Source organism: Oryx dammah, unplaced genomic scaffold, assembly GCF_014754425.2.
Source record: "Oryx dammah isolate SB20612 unplaced genomic scaffold, SCBI_Odam_1.1 HiC_scaffold_27, whole genome shotgun sequence".
NCBI classification, from domain to species: domain Eukaryota; kingdom Metazoa; phylum Chordata; class Mammalia; order Artiodactyla; family Bovidae; genus Oryx; species Oryx dammah.
In genome coordinates this window covers 64,583,135-64,603,176 of record NW_024070211.1, presented here as the reverse complement: position 1 = coordinate 64,603,176, position 20,042 = coordinate 64,583,135, and the positions used below count along the sequence as shown (strand labels likewise).

At 44.4% G+C, this 20,042-nt stretch overlaps 1 protein-coding gene across 1 annotated transcript in view; it reads right to left on the bottom strand.

The window, feature by feature from the left end:
- The window catches only part of SCTR (secretin receptor), a 71,829-nt gene that overhangs the window by 39,828 nt on the left and 11,959 nt on the right, over positions 1-20,042 (bottom strand). The window contains exon 2 of the mRNA XM_040227924.1: positions 14,769-14,874. Coding sequence (XP_040083858.1) covers positions 14,769-14,874 — 106 coding nt within the window. The remainder of the gene's footprint in view (positions 1-14,768; positions 14,875-20,042) is intronic.

Genomic DNA, 20,042 nt, shown 5'->3' with positions numbered 1-20,042 from the left:
CGGCTGGAGGGTGAGGCCCACCCCACATCCTGACTCCTTCTGCAGAAGCCCCGTTTACAACGCGGCCGCCCTTCCTCCTAGAAGCACTGGGGGCGCTGCCCGCTGCAGGAACACAAAGGAGCCTCTCCCTTTGGGAGAAGTGGCTTCAGGACTGAGGCTGATCAGGTCAGCCAGGGCACTGGCCCAAGTCCCTGAGGCTGGACAACCCAACCCACGTCCAGCTAGCCAGACAGATGGGAAGGGTGCCAGGGCATCTGGCAGGCTTCCTGAGCTGGGTCATGTCAGGTCTGGCCCACAGGGACAATGGCCTGGTGCTGCGGAAAGCAAGAGAGGAGCAGCTGGTGGGGGGTGAGAGCGAGAGGGAGCCAGGTTCCCCCACAGCTGGCTTATGCCCATATCCTTCCTATTGGCCAGGGGGAAAGAAAGGCTGGGAAGGGGCTGTCCAGGCTGGCACTGTACAATGCAGGGGTCGAGTAGGGTCACTGCCCCAAAGCAGAGATGAGGAACCCAGGCCCCAAGAGGCAAAGTGACATACAGGGCGCCAGCAGCTAGGATCCCACCTCCAGGCTGACCATTGGTGGCAGCAGCCCTGGACACTAACTCCACACGGTACTGCTCATGTCCCAAGCCCTGTGTCATGGCCATCCTCTCCCAGCCTTGGCCTCGCTGTCAGGACAGGTTCAGCACTGGAACAGACCTGGCCCAGCATGTGAGGAGCACGTCTCACTGGTAGGCTCTGGTGGCTGGTACGTGGTTGAACACTTTTAATTTTAATAGCTACACCTTTTTAAAGACAATTTAATATGCATTAAAAGGTTATACAACAAGTATATCACAGCTGTGATTTTGTAGTTACTGCTGTTTAGGATGAGGCTAAGTTCAGTCCTGGGTGTTCACTGGAAGGACTAATGCTGAAGCTGAAACTCCAGTACTTTGGCCACCTCATGCGAAGAGTTTGACTCATTGGAAAAGACCCTGATGCTGGGAGAGATTAGGGGCAGGAGGAGAAGGGGACGACAGAGGATGAGATGGCTGGATGGCATCACTGACTCGATGCACATGAGTTTGAGTGAACTCTGGGAGTTGGTGATGGACAGGGAGGCCTGGTGTGCTGCAATTTATGAGGTTGCAAAGAGTTGGACATGACTGAGCGACTGAACTGAACTGACTTAAGTTAAAAAAAAAAAGTCAGTTTAAAAAAGAAAACCTTCATGCACTGTTGGTGGGAATGTAAGTTGGTATAGCCACTGAGGAAAACAGTGGAGCTTCCTGAGAAAAATTAAAGTAGAGCCACCAAATGATCCAGCAATCTCACTACCGGATACACATCTGAAGGAAATGAAATCACTGTCTCAAGAGCTATCTGCAGCCCCATGTTCACTACAGCATTATTGCCACAGCCAAAGTATGGAAGCAACCTTAGAGTCCATTAAAGGAAGAATCAGATGAAGAAAATCACAATGAAACATCATTCAGCCTAAAATTTTTTTAATTTTTTAAAAAGGAAATGCTGCCATGTGTGAAAACATGGATGAACTTAGAAGACATTGTGCTCAGTGAAAAAAGCTAGACACAGAAAGACAAATACTGCTATCATCTCACTGGTATGCGGAATCCAAAAATGTTAACCTCATAGAAGCAGAAAATAGAACCGGTGGTTACCAGGGCTGGGTGTTGGGGGGAAGACGAAGAGGTTGGTCAAAGATTACAGAGTTGGAGTTATATATGATGGTGGTGGTTTAGTTGCTAAGTCGTGTCTGACTCTTGCGACCCCATGGACCATAGCCTACCAGGCTCTTCTATCCATGGAGTTCTCCAAGCAAGAACACTGGAGTGGGTTGCCATTTCCTTCCCTGGGGATCTTCCTGACCCAGGGATTGAACTCAGGTCTCCTGCATTGCAGGCAGATTCTTTACTGACTGAGACACCAGGGAAGCCGTATATGATGAGTAAGTCTAAGATTTAATGTACAGCATGATGAAAAAAAGAGTCACCCCATTGATATAAAGGAGACCACAGTACAGATGGTGCCTGGTGCAGGTGGGCTGGAAGGCCAATGGCTGGGGGAGCAGGCAGCAGAGTGGCCTCCTGGCTGCTTGCAGGGACCCCGTTTGCACCGCTCCAGAGTGTGAACGGAGGGCCTTGGACCCCACTCCCTACAGGCTCCTGCTGAGTGAGGGATGGCTGCACAGGTGGAGCACGAAAGAGAGGGGGCATGGCGTCCTGGTCTGGCCTCCCCTGGGGCTCTGGCACAGTACTCGGTTCAGTGGGTTGGGGGAGGGCTAGGAGTTTTAGACCCAGAGCTGCAAAGCTCAGTGCCTGAGTCAGGGTAGAGGGGGACCCATGAGGTAAGAGATGGAGGAGTTTTGTAAGTAGATCTACTGTCACTGAGCCACTAGGGAGGGCAGGGCCCAGGGAATCCCCTGACCCTCTACTATCTCTGAGGTCACCTGTCAACACTGACCACCTGGCTGGAGGGGACAGGAGGGAAGACTGGGGAAAGTTCAAGCAGGGAAACAGGAAAAGACACCATCAGGCCACTAATGCCATGTGGGCAGCAGGGGGTGCCTGCCCAGTGCCCGCAGCAGAGCGTGGGGTCCTGGGTTGAGGTGAAGTGTGGTGGGGACAGAGTGAACTCTGAACACACCACTTACATGTATGAGCGCCACCTTCCTCATCTATAAAATTGGTCTCATCTATAAAATAATGCCCCCCAGAATTTTGGTGGGAAGTAAACGATGTGTGTGTGCAGTGGGTCTTTTTTTCCTCCTGGCATTTTTTTCCCCTTTTTTCTCTCCTTCCTTCTCAGATTACTGGTTCACAGCCTCCGAGAAGGGCAGGAAAACTTACAATCTCCCTGACCTGTTTCCAAAGGGCCCCCAGGGCAGGAGGATAAAGAGGAATTCTGGTGCAATCATAATTCTTGAGAAAATCATAATTTTGATTTTCTTGATTGCAACCTTGCAATCATAATTCTGAAAAAACAGAAACAGAGCAAGACTTCACTCAGACTAGGGAGACAAGAGTGATGTGATGAGCAGGGAACAGAAGGTTCCCAAAAGAGGCTCAAGGGCCCTGCTGCCCATTTGCCCCAGACAGTGGGAAAACCCAGAGGGGAAATGGCTATGGGGACACATCAGACAAGCACAGCCAGCAGCCGGCTTCCTGGCTTCATCAAGCCCCCTCTGCCTTCCTGAGCCCACCCCAAGGGCACCCTAAGGAGGTCTCCTCGCCGGCTGTGCGAATGACCTGACCTACAGTATTCAGGTCGGGAACCCTGTTGCCCTACTTGTGATGGCTGGACCACACACAGAGGTGGTCAGGGTGGGGTCCGAGGAACTGGAGGCCCAGGCAGCAAAGGCATTAAAAAGCACAGCACAGGAGGCAGGCACAACAGAAAGCCTGGGGGTGCTTCTCTTTAAACCAAGAAGCACAAGCTATTCCTTGGGATGAACTATCTTGGGGAAAAGTGAGCTCTCCACTACCGAAAGAATCCAAGCAGAGAGGGTCATGCAGCTAGGAGGCTGCACTGGATGAGATACAGACCCTCTGAGTGGGAGGCTGGGTGCTGCTTCCCTGGGGCAGGTTGGTTCTTCTCCCTCCAAGAGACTTGCCCAAGGCAAGTGCTTCTGAGCTTGTGAGCACTGATCCTGAGCCTCCTCCTCCCCAGACTGTACAAACTGCACTGGCCCCACAGAGTCCTCCTCAACCACCCACGAGCTCTTCCTCCTCCAGCTGAAACGCTTCTTTTCATGCTCTCACTCTAATTAGACATTAATTGGCACCAACAGTCTCTCTCTTCCTCTATTTTTTTTTCAAATGCAAATCTTCTTGGGGGAGAGTGAGAGTATCAGTCACTCACAGTTCAGTCTGGATCGCAAAATAAACAATCCTCAGGATTTGCAGTCAAAAGATGTGGGCTGAGAGTCCTCTTTCAGCACTGGGTAATCCTGTGCCTCTAAGAGCCTCAACTTCCTCATCTGTGAAGTGAGATGGTAACAGTACTTAACTGCATGGGTTGCTTTAATAACTAAAAAAAAAAAAAATGTCTAAAGTGCTACATAAACATAAGTTTCTTGTTTCTGAAAAATGAGCCAAGGTCAGCTGTGGCAAGGAAAGGAAAGGGAGAGGTGAGCTCTGGGTAGGGTGAGGGTTGTCCCAGGGTGTTTGTCTGCCAGAGGCCATCAGGGGCCAGGGGAATCCAGAAAAGGACCTGGAATGTTTGTTAGAGAAACTGCATTAAAGGCCGGCATGTAAGACACACTGATACGTGCCACTACATGGATGAAGCTTGGAAACATTCGTGGAAGGAGACAGACTCAAAGGTCACGGATTGTGACTCCATTCGTATGAAATGAACAGAGTCAGCAAATGCACAGAGACAGGGAGTGGAGGTATGGTTGCCAGGGGTAGGGCAGAGGAAGGAGGGAGATGAGGAGCGATGGGTACAGGCTTTATTTTGGGATGATGAGATGAGAGTGCTCTGGGGCTATATAGAGGTGGTGGTTGCCCTGTGAATGCACCAAATGCTATTGAACTGTTCAGTAAGATGGTTAATATCATGTGAATTTCACCTCAATAAAAAGGCACACTGACCCCCCCAACCCTTTAGAAGGCAGCCCATGTTCTTTGGGAGTGGGGAGCCCACTGTCAAAGAGGAAAAGGGGATGGTGAGTTCCCCCTCTGAAGGCAAGGACATGAAGAACCAGAGAGGATCGGGGTCTTGCCCAAGGTCACACAGCCCCTAAGTGACAGAGCAGTGCCCCTGTCCGACCACTAAGCCCACACCTTTCCTGCCTCCACTCTGTCTCCGGAACATTCCTCCCTAGGGTGAGGCAGAGCCCTTCCACCAGCCAGCTCTGAGGGGGTATCAGCTTCTGAAAACAGAGTAATAAATAGCCCAGTAAGGCAGGCCATGAAGCTATTAGGGTGACCCTGAAATGCTCCCAGGAAATGCTGGGAAGGACTTACCTAGCCCAGAATAGCTGAGGAGTTAATTTTTTATCTGTGATAAGTGTGCCGAGTTTGGTGACAGCTTGGTGAGTGGCATTTCCTGTCTCTCTCTTAGCATTCAAACATTAACCTCCTCCCCAGGGAAGACCAGGCAGCTTAACCATTAACCCCGTACCCCCAACAGAGAGTCTGCCAGCCCCTCCTGGCCTCAGGCACCAGACAGATCCTTCCTGGGGATGGAGGGCCTTCAGGAGTCATGCTCCTGAGCAGAGTTACAGGGCTGGACCCACATCCAGGCAGCCTCAGCCCAGCCCCTCCACCCACCAGGTTCTGATGGGGATGCTGGGGCTGAGCCTGCCCAAGGGCTCCATGGCTTTTCTGTTTCTCCTGTTTTCTTTCTTGGAGGGAATCTTCCCCTGCAGCCACCACATCCGTTCTAAGTTCCATTATGGCTTTTCTGGCTCAGCTTTCTCAACCTCTAAGCAGAAAAGGCCTGAAGACTTTCCCAGGGCTGGGTCCTCACACATCTTCTGCCCCAGGGGCTTTTAAACCAGGTTTTCAGAGCAACAGACACTTTTTCCTAAATAAAAGTTGCAGAAGGCCAAAATGCAAAAGAGATCGAAGAGGTCTGAGCCTTTGTGCTAGGGTGGGGTCAACCTGGGCCCCTTTGCTCACTGGCCTGGCAGGACATAGTGGCAAACACTGCGAGTAAAGGACGGCCTCACTGCATGGAGAGAGCAAGGTCTCCCCAAGAGCTCACAGCAGAACCTGGCGGGAGTCCCTAATGAGCCCTCTCAGCCCTGGATGCACAAGTAGGATTCTGGGGACAGAAGACAGTCAGACCTGCTGCAAGTCAGTCAACCTGGGTATATTTACAGCCTCCCTGGTCCTGCAATCTGAGGTCAGCGCCCACAGGGTGATGGGCCAGGTCAGGCTCTGGGAAGCACCTGCCATGGGCAACGTGGCCACACCACTCACCTCGGCTGGTCTGTGACAAGCTGGGCAAGCTGGGAGCATCCACATCCTCGACCACAAAGGCTCTGCCTCATCTCCCTCTGTCTCCTTCACGCCTCCTCTCTCTACTCTCAGTCAAGGGTCTGCACTCATTCACCTTGTAAGTCAGTCAACAAACACACAGCAAGTGCTCGGTCTTAGAGGAAAGGGACGCAGTCTGTCCCAGTCCAGCAAACGCATCTCCACAATGCAGTGCAGATGTGCCAGGAGGGAAGAAATGTTGGGGGTGGAGGTGGGGTGGTCCTGCAGAAGTCAGGGTGGCCAGCTAGGCCAGCAGAAATCATTTCCTGGAGGAGTGGCTGACAGGACTGGAGACGAGGAAATGGAGCTAAAGCAGAGAGATCAGTATGTGCAAATGCCCAGAAGCATGAGAGAACTGACATGGTCAGAAAGTTGTAAGCAATCTGGTTGAGCCAAGTGGAAACATTTGGAGTGGATGCATGAACAAGGGCCAAGTCAGGAGCTGACCCTCATCCTGGAGCCCTGGGGAACAACGGCACATTTAAACACTGCAGATGCTAATTTTTAAAATAATCATCTATAACTTCTTGATGTGAGCTGAAGTTTACCATCATCTCTCCCAGGGGCCTAACATTCTGGGCTTTATCCCTAAGGCCTGAATACAAGCCCCACACTCTGTCACTGGAATTTTAGACATTTTCCTTGGGGACATGAGGGCAGCCGCTGTTCCTGGGGTGGCAGAGGGCGCCCAGGAACTCAGGAGCTGTGACTCAATGGTGGGCCCCCTCTGAGCCATAAGGTCCCAGTTTGGTTCCCCCGCAGCACCTTCCACAGCCAGCATAGGGGAAGGAAGTTCTCATCCTGCCCACCCCTCATGCGGAGGCTAGTAACTTGGCCAGAGCACATCACAGCATCCACACTGCTTGACCTCTGCTTCCCAGGGCACCATCTTCCTTCTGTCTCTGGCTGCACCTGGCGGGTAAGTGCAGGGATCTCAAGGCCACTCCTCCTACAACCCCAGTCTCAGTTGCCACCCAAAGAAAAGCGTTCCCCAGCCCAATCTTCCTCTGAAGTCTCCATTATGTGTGTCTTGATCCGAACTCATGATTTTCATCTCTCTTCACCCAAAATACTCTCCCCTCCTCCCAAGGTGCTGCAGCCACCTTACAACCTGGCAGTGCATGTCACACATTGAGCAGAAAGAGAGGAGGAATATGGGATCTGACGATACCCAGGAACTCTGCACGAGCTCTGGATCTTTTGTGATGTGTGAAAAAGCAACCCCTATATAATGAAGCTTGCATATCAAGTCTCTGCCACGTGTACAAAAACATATTCCTAAGCCAGAAGAGAGGAGTCTACATTGCCATCAATCTTATCATTTTCATCTCAAAACAAGAAGTGTTAAATATTTTTGAATGAATGCTTTTATTTTCACACCAATCCCATAAAACAGATGTGGAGATTGAGGTCCAGAGACATTAAGGACTTGTTCAAGATCACACTGTCTAATTTAAAAGCCTGGGCCTCTCCTTTCCCCTCTCCTCACCTCCACTCCTCTTCCTTTTAAAAATTGAAATGAAATTCACATACAGAGATGGGTTGCCTCCACCTTACAGCCACCATCACGACTAGACTAGAGAGTCTTCCCTGGAGCAAGGAAGCAGACAGGAAGGGAGAAGAGAGGAGAGCCTCGCAGACACAGCTAAGAGGACAAGAAGGCTGCATCACACCCATCAGCAGCTGGGTGGCGGCTGGTTCCTGGGCGTGTGTGGGGTGGGGTGGGAAAGGGGTCACGGGCCTGGCCACGGGGACAACAAGAAAGCAGATAACCGACAGCTCAAGAATTTCATGAACAAAGGCCATGACCTGGAGAGAAGGATACTGCAAAAGAATACGCCTGGTGAATAAGCTAGACGAAAAGGATCATTTTCCAGAAATACTCAAACTACTAAGACGGAGGCAGGAGCAAACAAAAATCAGAACAGACCTCTAACTAGTCAGGAGATTTAATCTGTAACAAAAAATCTCCCAACAAAGGAAAGGCCAGATGGCCACACTCATAGAGTCTACCAAACGTTTAAAGAATAATTAACACCAAGCCTCATCAAACACTCCCAAGATACTGTAAAGGAGGAAATACTTGTAAAATCATTCTATGAGGCCAGCATTATCTGATACCAAACACACATAAAGACTCTACAAGAAAAGAAAACTACAGACAAATATCCCTGATGAACAATGATATAAAAATTCTCAACAAAATGCTAGCAACTGAATTGAACAGCACTTTAAAAGAATTATACACGATAACCAAGTGGGATCTATCTTTGGGATGCAAGGATGGTTCAACATGTGAAGACTGCTTTGTGTGAGGCACCACATTAACAGAAGAACAAAAAACACATTATCATCTCAACTGGTACAAATAAAGTGTTTGACAAGAATCAACATCCTTTCATGATAGAAACACTTAAACTAGAAATAGGAGGAAACTATCTCAATAAAATAAAGTTCATATATGCAAAGGCCACAGTGAACATCACATTCAGTGATGAAGCCCGAAAGCTTATCCTGTAAGATCAGGAACAAGACAAGGATGCCCACTTTTGCCACTTATGTTCAGCCTAGTACTGGAAGCCCTGTTCTGTGCTGTGCTTAATTGCTCAGTCATGTCCGACTCTTTGCAACACCATGGACTGTAGCCCGCCAGCATCTTCTGTCCATGGGGATTCTCCAGGCAAGAATACTGGAGTGGGTTGCCATGCCCTCCTCCAGGAGATCTTCCAAACCCAGGGATTGAACCCAGGTCTCCCACACTGCAGTTGGATTCTTTACCATCTGAGCCATCAGGGAAGCCCAAGAATCTGGAGTGGGAAGTCTATCCCTTCTCCAGGGGATCTTCCTGAACCTAGGAATCAAACCAGGGTCTCCTGTATTGCAGGTGGATTTTTTACCAGCTAAGCTACCAGGGAAGCCCACTGGAAGCACTAGTCTACAGCAATTAGGCAAGAAAAATAAATAAAAGTTGTCTAAATTGGAGGAAAGAAGTAAAATTATCTGTTTTTAAACAATGTGATCTTACATGTGGAAAGCCCCAGTGATTTCTGAAGTGGATTCAGCAAAGTGACAGGGCAGATATAAAAGCAATACACAAACATTACTAATTATCAGAGAAATGCAAATCAAAACTATGATGAGGCATTATCTCACACCAGTCAGAATGGCCCTCATCAAAAATCTACAAACAATAAATGCTGGAGAGGATGTGAGGAAAAGGGGACCGTCCTACACTGTTAGTAGGAATATAAACTGATATAGCCATTATGGAGAACAGTACAGAGAGTCCTTTAAAAACTAGGAATAAATCTACGATATGATCCAGCAAACCCACTACTGGGCATATACCCTGAGAAAACCACAATTCTAAAACACACATGTACCCCAGTGTTTACTGCAGCACTATTCACAATAGCCAAGACATGGAAGCAACCTGGATGTCCATCAACAGATGAATGGATAAAGAAGATGTGGTACATATATACAGTGGAACATTGCTCAGCCATAAAAAGAGTAAATTTAAGTCAGTTCTAATGAGGTGGATGAACCTAGAGCCTGTTATATAGAATGAAGAGAAAACAAACATTGTATATTATACAATATTTGAAGAGAAAACAAACACTGTATATTAATACACACATATGGAACCTAGAAAAATGGTACTGATGAACCTATTTGCAGAGAAGGAATGGAGATGCAGATGTGGCGAATGAACTTGTGGACACAGTAGGGGGAAGAAGAGAGGGGGGTGAATGCAGAAACTAGCATCAACATATGTACACTATCACGTGTAGAATGGCTAGCCGGTGAGAAGTTCCTGTACAACACAGGGAGTCCACTCCAGTGCTCTGGGATGATCTAGAGAGGTAGGGTGGGGTTGGGAGGCTCAAGAGAGAGGGATATGTGTGTAGCTGTAGCTGATTGCATTGTTGTGCAGCGGAAGAGAACAGAAGATTGTAAAAATTTTTAAAAAAATCAACACACAAAAATTAGTTGCATTCTTATACACTAATGAGAAACAACCTACAAAGGAAATTAAGAAATAAATCCATTTATAATAGCATTAAAAAGAATAAAATACTTAGGAATAAAGCTAACCAACAAGATGAAAGCCTTGCGCACTGAAAACTACCAAATGTTGCTCGAAGACATTAAAAACACAAATAAATGGAAAGACATTCTGTGTTTCTGGATTGGATGAGTTAATATTTTTAAGATGTCAATACTACCCAAAGTGATCTACAGATTTAATGCCATCTGTATAATTCCAATGACAAGGAGTTCCCTGGTGGCCCAGTAGTAAGGACCCAGCGCTTTCACTTCAGGGGCCCAGGTTCAATCCCTGGTCAGGGAACTGAGATCCTACAAGCCACATGATATAGCCATTAAAAAAAAGGTCCAAATGACAGAAATCTTTTAATATTTGTTTATTTAGAATTTATTTAATATAATCAGTCTTCCCTGGTGGCTCAGACAGTAAAGAATCTGCCTGTAATGCAGGAGTCTGGATTCCATCCCTGCATCGGGATGACCCCTGGAGTAGGGAATGGCTACCCACTCCAGTATTCTTGCCTGGAGAATTCCATGGACAGAGGAGCCTGGCGGGCTACAGTCCATGAGGTTGCAAAGAACTGGACATGACTGAGTGACTAACACTTTCTTTTCATTTTCAGAAATAGAAATATTCATCCTAAAATTCCTAAAGGAATATCCAAATGGCAACCCACTCCAGTATTCTTGCCTGGAAAATCCCATGGACAGAGGAGCCTGGTGGGCTGCAGTCCATGGGGTCGCAAAGAGTCGGACACGACTGAGCAAGCGACTTAACTAAGGATCTTGGAATAGTTAAAACCATCTTGAGAAACAACAAAGTTGAGGATCTCATAATTCCTGATTTCAAAACCTATTTGAAAGCTACAGTAATTGAAACAGTGTGGTACTGGCATAAAGACAGACATACAGACCAATGGAATAGAATAAACATCCCACAGATAAACCTTCACATGTATGGTCAAGTGATTTTTTTTTTACCAAGATGCCAAGACCATTCAATGAGAAAAAGACTATCCTTCCACAAATGGTGCTGGGAAAACTGAATGTCCAAATTCAAAAGGACAATTAACTTATACCATTTAACAATTAATCCAAAATGGACCAAGAACCTAAATGTAAGAGCTAAAATTTTAAAATTCTCAGGAGAAAGTTCTATGAGACTGGATTTGGCAGTGCTTTCTTGGATATGATGCTAAAAGATCTGATAACAAAAGTAAAATTAGATAGATTATAATAAGTCAAACTTTAAAACTTTTGTGCATCAAAGGATACAATCAAGAGAATGAAAAGGTAAACTACAGAATGACAGAAATTATTTTCAAATCATATACTGATAAGGGGCTAATATCCAGAATATATAAAGAACTCCTGTAACTCAATAACTAAAAACTAAACAACCCTACTTAAAAATGGTCAAAGAACTTGAAAGAACATTTCTTTAAACAAGACATACAAATAGCTAAGAAACACAGGAAAACATGCTCAGTATCACTGATCATCATGTAACTGAAGATCAAAACCCCAGTGAGATACCATAAAGTGATCACAAGAAGACAGAAACTGTAGGAGTCCACTTATTTGAGGTTCCTAGAACCATTTCATTCACAGAAATATAAAGCAGAACGATGGTTCCCAGTGGATAATGGAAGAAGGAAGAGCAGTTGCTGTTCAATGGGTACAGAGCTCCAGTTCTCCAATATAAAAGGTTTTTAGAGACTGGGTGCTCAGTAATGTGAACTTAACCCAACTGCACATTGAGAAATGGTTAAGATGATGAAATTTATGTATTTTTTTAGATTACATTTTCTTTAAAGTAAACACACAGATGGCCAACAGGCACATGAAAAGATGCTCAGCATCCCTAATCATCAGGGAAATGCAAATCAAAACCACAATGAGATGTAACCTCACACCTCTCAGAATGACTGTATCAAAAAGATAAGAAATAACAAGTGTTGACAAAGATGTGGAGAAACGGGAACCCTCATGCACTGTTGGTGGGAATGTAGAGTGGTACAGCCACTCTGGAAAAACTATGGAGAGTCCTCAAAAAGTTAAAGATATAATTATCAGGTGATCCAGCAATTCCACTCCTGGGTATTTATCCAAAGAAAACAAAAACACTAATTAGAAAAGATATGTTCATTGCAGCATTATTTACAATAGTCAGGATATGGAGGCAACCCAAGTACCCATCAGTAGATGAATGGATAGAGAAGATGTGGTATATATACACAACGGAATATTACTCAGTCATAAAAAAGAATGAAATCTTAACAGTCGTGGCAACATGCATGGACCTAGATATTATGATAAGTGAAATAAGTCAGACAGAGACAAATGCTGTATGACTTCACTTATATGTGAAATCTCTAAAACAAAACAAATGAACAAACAAAACTAAACAGAAACAGAGTTACAGATACAGGGAACAAACAAGGAGTTGCCAGAGGGAAGCTGGGTGGAGGAAGAAAGAAATAGATGAGGGACATTAAGAGATACAAATGTCCCAGGTGCAAAGTATATGAGCTACAGGTATGAAATGTACAGAGAGGGGAATACAGTTAATAACTATGTAGTATCTTTGTATGGTCACATATCATAACTAGATTCATCAGTGGTGATCATTCTGAAATGTATAGAATATTAAATTACTAATTATGTAACAGAAATTACATAGTTTTATAGGTCAATTATACATCAAAAACAATTCAGATATGTGGTTACCAGAGGCGGGGTTAGGGGGAATTAGATGAAAGTAGTCAAAAGGTACAGACTTTCAGTTATAAGTACTAGGGATGTAATGTATATCATGATAAAGACAATTAACATTGCTGTATGGTATGTATGAAAGTTGTTAAGAGAATAATCCTAAGAGTTCTCATCATACAACTTTTTTCCATTTCTTAACTTTGTACCTATATGAGATGACAGATGTTCACTTAACTTATTGTGATAATACTTTCATTATGTATGTAAGTCAAATCATTATGCTATATACTTTAAACTTATGCAATGCTGTATGTCAACTATATCTCAATAAAACTGGAAGAAAAATAAATAGATGAAAATGGTTAAGATAATAAAATTTGTTGTAGGTATTTTACTACAATTAAAAAAACAAAACACATCAAATGCTGGCAAGGATATAGAACAACAGGAATGATCATTCATCACTGGTAGAAATTTAAATGGTGCAGCCACTTGGAAGAGACTTTTCAATAAAGTCTATCGAAAAGAAATTCATATAACATAAAATTAACCACTGCTGCTGCTGCTGCTGCTGCTAAGTCGCTTCAGTCGTGTCCGACTCTGTGTGACCCTATAGACGGCAGCCCACCAGGCTCCCCCGTCCCTGAGATTCTCCAGGCAAGAACACTGGAGTGGGTTGCCATTGCCTTCTCCAATGCATGAAAGTGAAAGCATTTTAAAGTGTACAGTCAGTGGCATTTAGGACAGAGTATTGTGTGGCCAGCACCTCTACCTAGTTCTACACATTTCACCGCCACTAAGAGGCAGTGCCTACGCAGGTGCTCCGCATGCCATTTCCCCTGGGCCCCCGACAGCCACTAATCTAACTTTTGCCTCTGTGAATCTGTCGAATCTAGACATTTCCTACAAGTAGAGTCATATCACATGCACATGTGGGTTGGTCACTCGGTCGTGTCTGACTCTTTGGAGCCCCATGGACTGTAGCTCACCAGGTTCCTCTGTACACGGAATTTCCCAGGCAAGGATACTGGAGTGGGTTGCCATTTCCTACTCCAAGGGATCTTCCAACTCAGGGATCAAAGCCCTTGTCTCCTGCATCCCCTGCACTGGCAGGCAGATTCTTTACCAACAGCACCACCTAAGATCTGTCCACATTGCGGCATGTACCAGTACTTCACTCCTTTTTAAGGCTGAGCACTGTTCCATTGTAGGTACAGACCACATCTTCATCTTTCATCAGCTGACAGACACTTGGGTTGTTTCTACCTGTTGGCTACTGTAGCCAGTACAGTGAAGACCTTTTCTGTACAAGTCTTTGTTTGACTATTTGTGAAGGATTCTTTTCTTAATGCCACATCCTTCGCTGCCTTTAGATGAGTAAAAGCTAGGAAGATAAGTGAAGGAAGGGAGTAGAAATAAAATTAATATGTAAAGAGCAAATTAATAATATTGACTGTCTTGACTAATTATAATAAATATTTATATTAATAATCTTTAAGAAGCACCTATATTTAACATCTTTATCTTACATATATTTATAATTCTAACATACTTTATCACCTCTGATTTATAGATCAGGAAAGTGAGGCTCAGAACATTAAATAATTTGTTCACATTTACACAGCCAGTGAGGGTCAGCCAGCAATGGACCCTGAGTTTTCCAGACCCCACACTGCCTTTCTGTTACCTCCCCCATCAAACTAGCAATGGAGGTGAGAGAATGGATAAGAGGTACACCACCATGACAAGTAACTCTCATCAAAACACTCACCTGGCTGAAGTCATCATGCAGAAGCTAATGGTTCAAAAACCCTGGTTGTACCCATAAACTCAGAGAAACAAAGAGGGGTGATGATGTGATTTTCAGCACGTGTAGACAGCTCACCAGGGTCACTCTAGACCCTTCCCCTCTGCTTTATCTCTGAAAGAATACAGCTGGTCCAGCCCCTACCTCCCACACACCCAGTGGAACTGGACATGAGCACATCCCAGAGTGGATGCAGGTAGGCACGTACCTGGGGCTGGATGCTCCGCGCTCTCCCGGGAGAGCTCCTGCAGGCACTGGTCCCTCTCCACCTGCAGTACCTGCAGCACATCACACAGTCGAGGTGGGGTACCAACCTGAAAACCCAAAACCAAGAGCACTAGTCAGCACCACAAAGCTGATTCTAGCACATAAGGCCTCTCTTGAGCAAGACTGGGGCCAGACAGCAAAGATTCAAAAGGAGGAAGACAGAATAGCGAATGTAACAAAAAAGAAGTGGACTTCTATCCCTTCTCCAGGGGATCTTCCCGACTCAGGAATCGAACCCGGGTGTCCTGCATTGCAGGTGGGTTCTTTACCAGCTGAGCTATCAAGGAAGTCCCACAGATACAGAAACAAACTAGTAGTTACCAGTGGGAAAAGGAAATGGGAGAAGGACAAAATAGGGGCAGGGGAGTAAGAGGCACAAATTGTTAGGTATAAAATAAGCCACAAGGATACATTGTACAACACAGGGAATATAGCCCATATTTTATAATAACTATAAGTGGAGTATAACCTTTAAAAATTGTGAATCAGTAACTGTATACATCTGTAACCTGTATAATATACATCAACTATACTTCAATAACAATAGACTTGTAAGAAAAAGTAATTGAAGCTATAGACTTTAGTTAATGTATCAATATTAGTACACCAACCATAACCAATGCACCACTTTAATGCAAAACATTAATAACAAGAGACACTGGGGAGGAGGGATTGAGAGGGGTATATGGTCATTCTTTGCACTTTCTGCACAATTTTTCTGTAATCTTAATTCCTCTCAACAAAATAAGTTATATTAATTTAAAAAAATAACTGGGAGAAATCAGTTCACCTAATTTAAAGACTTGCTGCATAGCTATGCTGGATCATAGAAAAAGCAAGAGAGTTCCAGAAAAACATCTATTTCTGCTTTATTGACTATGCCAAACCCTTTGACTGTGTGGATCACAATAAACTGTGGAAAATTCTGAAAGAGATGGGAATACCAGACCACCTGACCTGCCTCTTGAGAAACCTATATGCAGGTCAGGAAGCAACAGTTAGAACTGGACATGGAACAATAGACTGGTTCCAAATAGGAAAAGAAGTAAGTCAAGGCTGTATATTGTCACCCTGCTTATTTAACTTATATGCAGAGTACATCATGAGAAACACTGGGCTGGAAGAAGCACAAGCTGGAATCAGGATTGCTGGGAGAAATAGTAATCACCTCATATATGCAGATAACACCACCCTTATGGCAGAAAGTGAAGAGGAACTAAAAAGCCTCTTGATGAAAGTGAAAGAGGAGAGTGAAAAAGTTGGCTTAAAGCTCAACATTCAGAAAACGAAGATCAGGGCATCTGGTCCCATCACTTCATGGGAAATAGATGGGGAAACAGTGGAAACAGTGTCAGACTTCATTTTGGGGGGCTCCAAAATCACTGCAGATGGTGACTGAAGCCATGAAATTTAAAGATGCTTACTCCTTGGAGGAAAAGTTATGATCAACCTAGATAGCATATTCAAAAGCAGAGACATTACTTTGCCAACAAAGGTCTGTCTAGTCAAGGCTATGGTTTTTCCAGTGGTCATGTATGGATGTGAGAGTTGGACTGTGAAGAAAGCTGAGCGCCGAAGAATTGATGCTTTTGAACTGTGGTGTTGGAGAAGACTCTTGAGAGTCCCTTGGACTGCAAGGAGATCCAACCAGTCCATTCTAAAGGAGATCAGCCCTGGGTGTTCTCTGGAAGGACTGATGCTAAAGCTGAAACTCTAATACTTTGGCCACCTCATGCAAAGAGTTGACTCATTGGAAAAGACTCTGATGCTGGGAGGGATTGAGGGCAGGAGGAGAAGGGGACGTTAGAGGATAAGATGGCTGGATGGCATCAACAACTCGATGGACGTGAGTTTGGGTGAACTCTGGGAGTTCGTGATGGATAGAGAGGCCTGGCGTGCTGCAATTCATGGGGTCGCAAAGAGTCGGACACGACTGAGTGACTGAACTGAACTGAACTGATAGTAGTCAAAAGAAGTTGGTATTAGCAGAAGAATAGGCAACAGTGTTATAGTAATTGGACAGCTATAGATAACAAAACAAACCTAATACTCATACCTTATATAAAAATTACCTCAAAATAATGATGGACTTGAGTACAAAAAATTCAACTAAAACTTTTAGAAAAAAGCACAGGAGAACATCTTCAAAATACAAAGCAAGACAAAGATTCTTTATACTTGACACCAAAAGCAAGAACCATAAAAAGAAAAACTGATAAACTGGACTTTATAAAAACTAAAAACTTTTGCTCCATGAAAAACCTTGTTAAGAGGATGAAAAGACAAGCTATAGACTAGGAGAAAATATCTGCAATTAACAAATTAGGATTAATATCTAGAATATATAAAGAACATTCAAAACCCAATAGAAAGCAAATTTTAAAAATCTAACTAGAAGATAGGCAAAATGCATGAAGAGACATTTCACAGAAGAAGATATACAGATGGCAAACAAGAACATGAAAAGATGTTCAACATTATTAGCTATTAGGTAAATGCAAATTGAAACTGCAATGTGATATTACTATATGCTTATTAGAAGATCTAAAATAAAAAATCACAACAACGTTGGCAAGGCTGTGGTGAAACTAGGTCGCTCACATTTTGCTGGTGGGATTGTAAAACGAGACAACCACTCTGGAAAACAAGTAGGCAGGGTCTTAAGAAAAGCTAAACATGCAACTATTAACACTACGTGATCCAACCATTGCACTCCTGGGCACTTATCCTGGAGAAGTGAAAGCTTATGTTCACACACATACACACACACACACACACACACACAAATACTTGTATACTAATATTTACAGCAGCTTTATTCCTAATACCTCAAAACTGAAACAATCCAGAGGGCTTTCAGTGTGTAAGGTGAACTATGGAACATCCATACTATGAAATTCTGTGCTTAGTCTCTCAGTCAGGTCCGACTCTTTGTGACCCCATGGACTGTAGCCTGCCAGGCTCCTTTGTCCCTGAGGATTCTCTAAGCAAGAACACTGGAGTGGGTTGCCATGCCCTCCTCCAAGGGAACCCAGGGGTCAAACCCAGGTCTCCCACATTGCAGGAGGATTCTTTTACCATCTGAGCCAGCAGGGAAGCCCTCAGCAATAAAAAGGAACAAAGTGGTGATACATGGACCAACCTATATGAATCTCCAGAGAAGTATGCTCAGTGAAGAAAGCCAATCCCAAACAGTTACAGTATGATTTCATTTATATAATGTTCTTTTTAAATTTAATTTTTATTTTATATTGGAGTATAGCTGATTTACAATGTTGTGTTAGTTTCAGGCATACAGCAAAGTGATTCCATTATCCATATACATATATCCATTATTTTTCTGATTCTTTTCCCATATGGTTACTACAGCACAGTATTAAGTACAGTTCCCTGTGCTACACAGTAGGTCCTCATTGATTATCTATTTTATATATGGTAGTGTGTATATTTTAATCTCAAACTCTTAATTATCACCCCCACCGCCACTGGCATGTCCCCTTTGGTAACCGTAAGTTTGTTTTCTATGTCTGTGAGTCTGCTTCTGTCTTATAAATACATTCATTTGCATCATTTTTTAGATTCCACATCATTTCCATAACATTCTTGCAGTGGTGAAATTGTGGAGATTGAGACACTAATGTGTCAGCTGAGAAGGAAAGCTGAGGGTGGGAGGGGGAAAGGCATGACTGTCCCAGGGTGCCATGATGGGTCTTCAGGGTGCAGACGTGCTCTGCACAGTGCCTGGATCAGTGTCAGTATCTCAGTTGGTCAGTCGAGCCCTAGCTCACTCGCAAACACTAAGAAAGAGAGGAACATGCATTGCTACCTGCCACTGAGTGTCTGCGATTGTTACACAGCATAGAGGACTGGGTGGGGGTGGCATCTCCTGAAAGCGGGTAGTGATGTGCATCCTTGGAGGTTGAAGAAAGTGGCACTGTAGCAGAGGGCTCTTGTAAGTGAAGGAGCAAGATGAGGAATGGGGGGACACCTGCAGTGGGAATCCTCTCCAAGAAAGGTTCAACTTCCTTCATGTTTTTCCCTAGGACTATGGGAAAATATGCACTCCTTTCCCATCCTAGCAAGGTTGTTATGCTCAAAATCCTTCAAGCTAGGCTTCAGCAATACATGAACCAAGAACTTCCAGATGCACAAGCTGGATTTAGAAAAGGCAGAGGAACCAGAGATCAAATTGCCAACATCCACTGCATCATCGAAAAAGCAATGAAATTCCAGAAACACATCTATTTCTGTTTCACTGACTACAATAAAGCCTTTGACTGTGTGGATCACAACAAACTGGAAAATTCTTAGAGATGGGAATACCAGACCACCTTACCTGTTTCCTGAGAAACCTATATGCAGGTCAAGAAGCAACTGTTAGAACTGGACATTCGGGAACAATAGACTGGTTCCAAATTGGGAAAGGAGTACATCAAGGCTGTATATTGTCACCCTGCTTATTTTTAACTTCTATGCAGAGTATATCACTCACAATGCTGGGCTGAATGAATCACAAGCTGGAATCAAGACTGCAAGGAGAAATATCAACAATCTCAGATATGCAGATGATACCACTCTAATGACAGAAAGTGAAGAGGAACTAAAGAGCTTCTTGATGAGGGTGAAAGAGGAGAGTGAAAACACTGGCTTAAAACTTAACATTCAAAAAACTAAGATTATGGTATCCAGTTCCATCACTTCATGGCAAATAGATGGGAAAAAAGCAGAAGCGGTGACAGATTTTGTTTTTTCTTGGGCTCCAAAATCATTGCAGATGGTAACTGCAGCCATGAAGTTAAAAGATGCTTGCCCTTAAAAGGAAAGCTATGGCAAACCTAGACAGTATATTAAAAAGCAGAGACATCACTTTGCCAACAAAGGTCTGTCTAGTCAAAGCTATGGTTTTTGACTAGATGTGAGATGTGAGAATTGGACCATAAAGAATGCTGAGCACCAAAGGCTGGTGCCTCAAATTGTGGTGCTGGAGAAGATTCTTGAGAGTCCCTTGGACAGCAAGGATATCAAACCAGTCAACCCTAGAGGAAATCAACCCAGAATATTCATCAGAAGGACTGATGATGAAGCTCCAATGCTTTGGCCATCTGAGTGGAAGAGCCGACTCACTGGAAAAGATCCTGAGGCTGTGAAAGATTGAGGGAAGGAGGAGAAGGGGGTGACAGAAGATGAGATGGTTGAATAGCATCACTGACTCAAT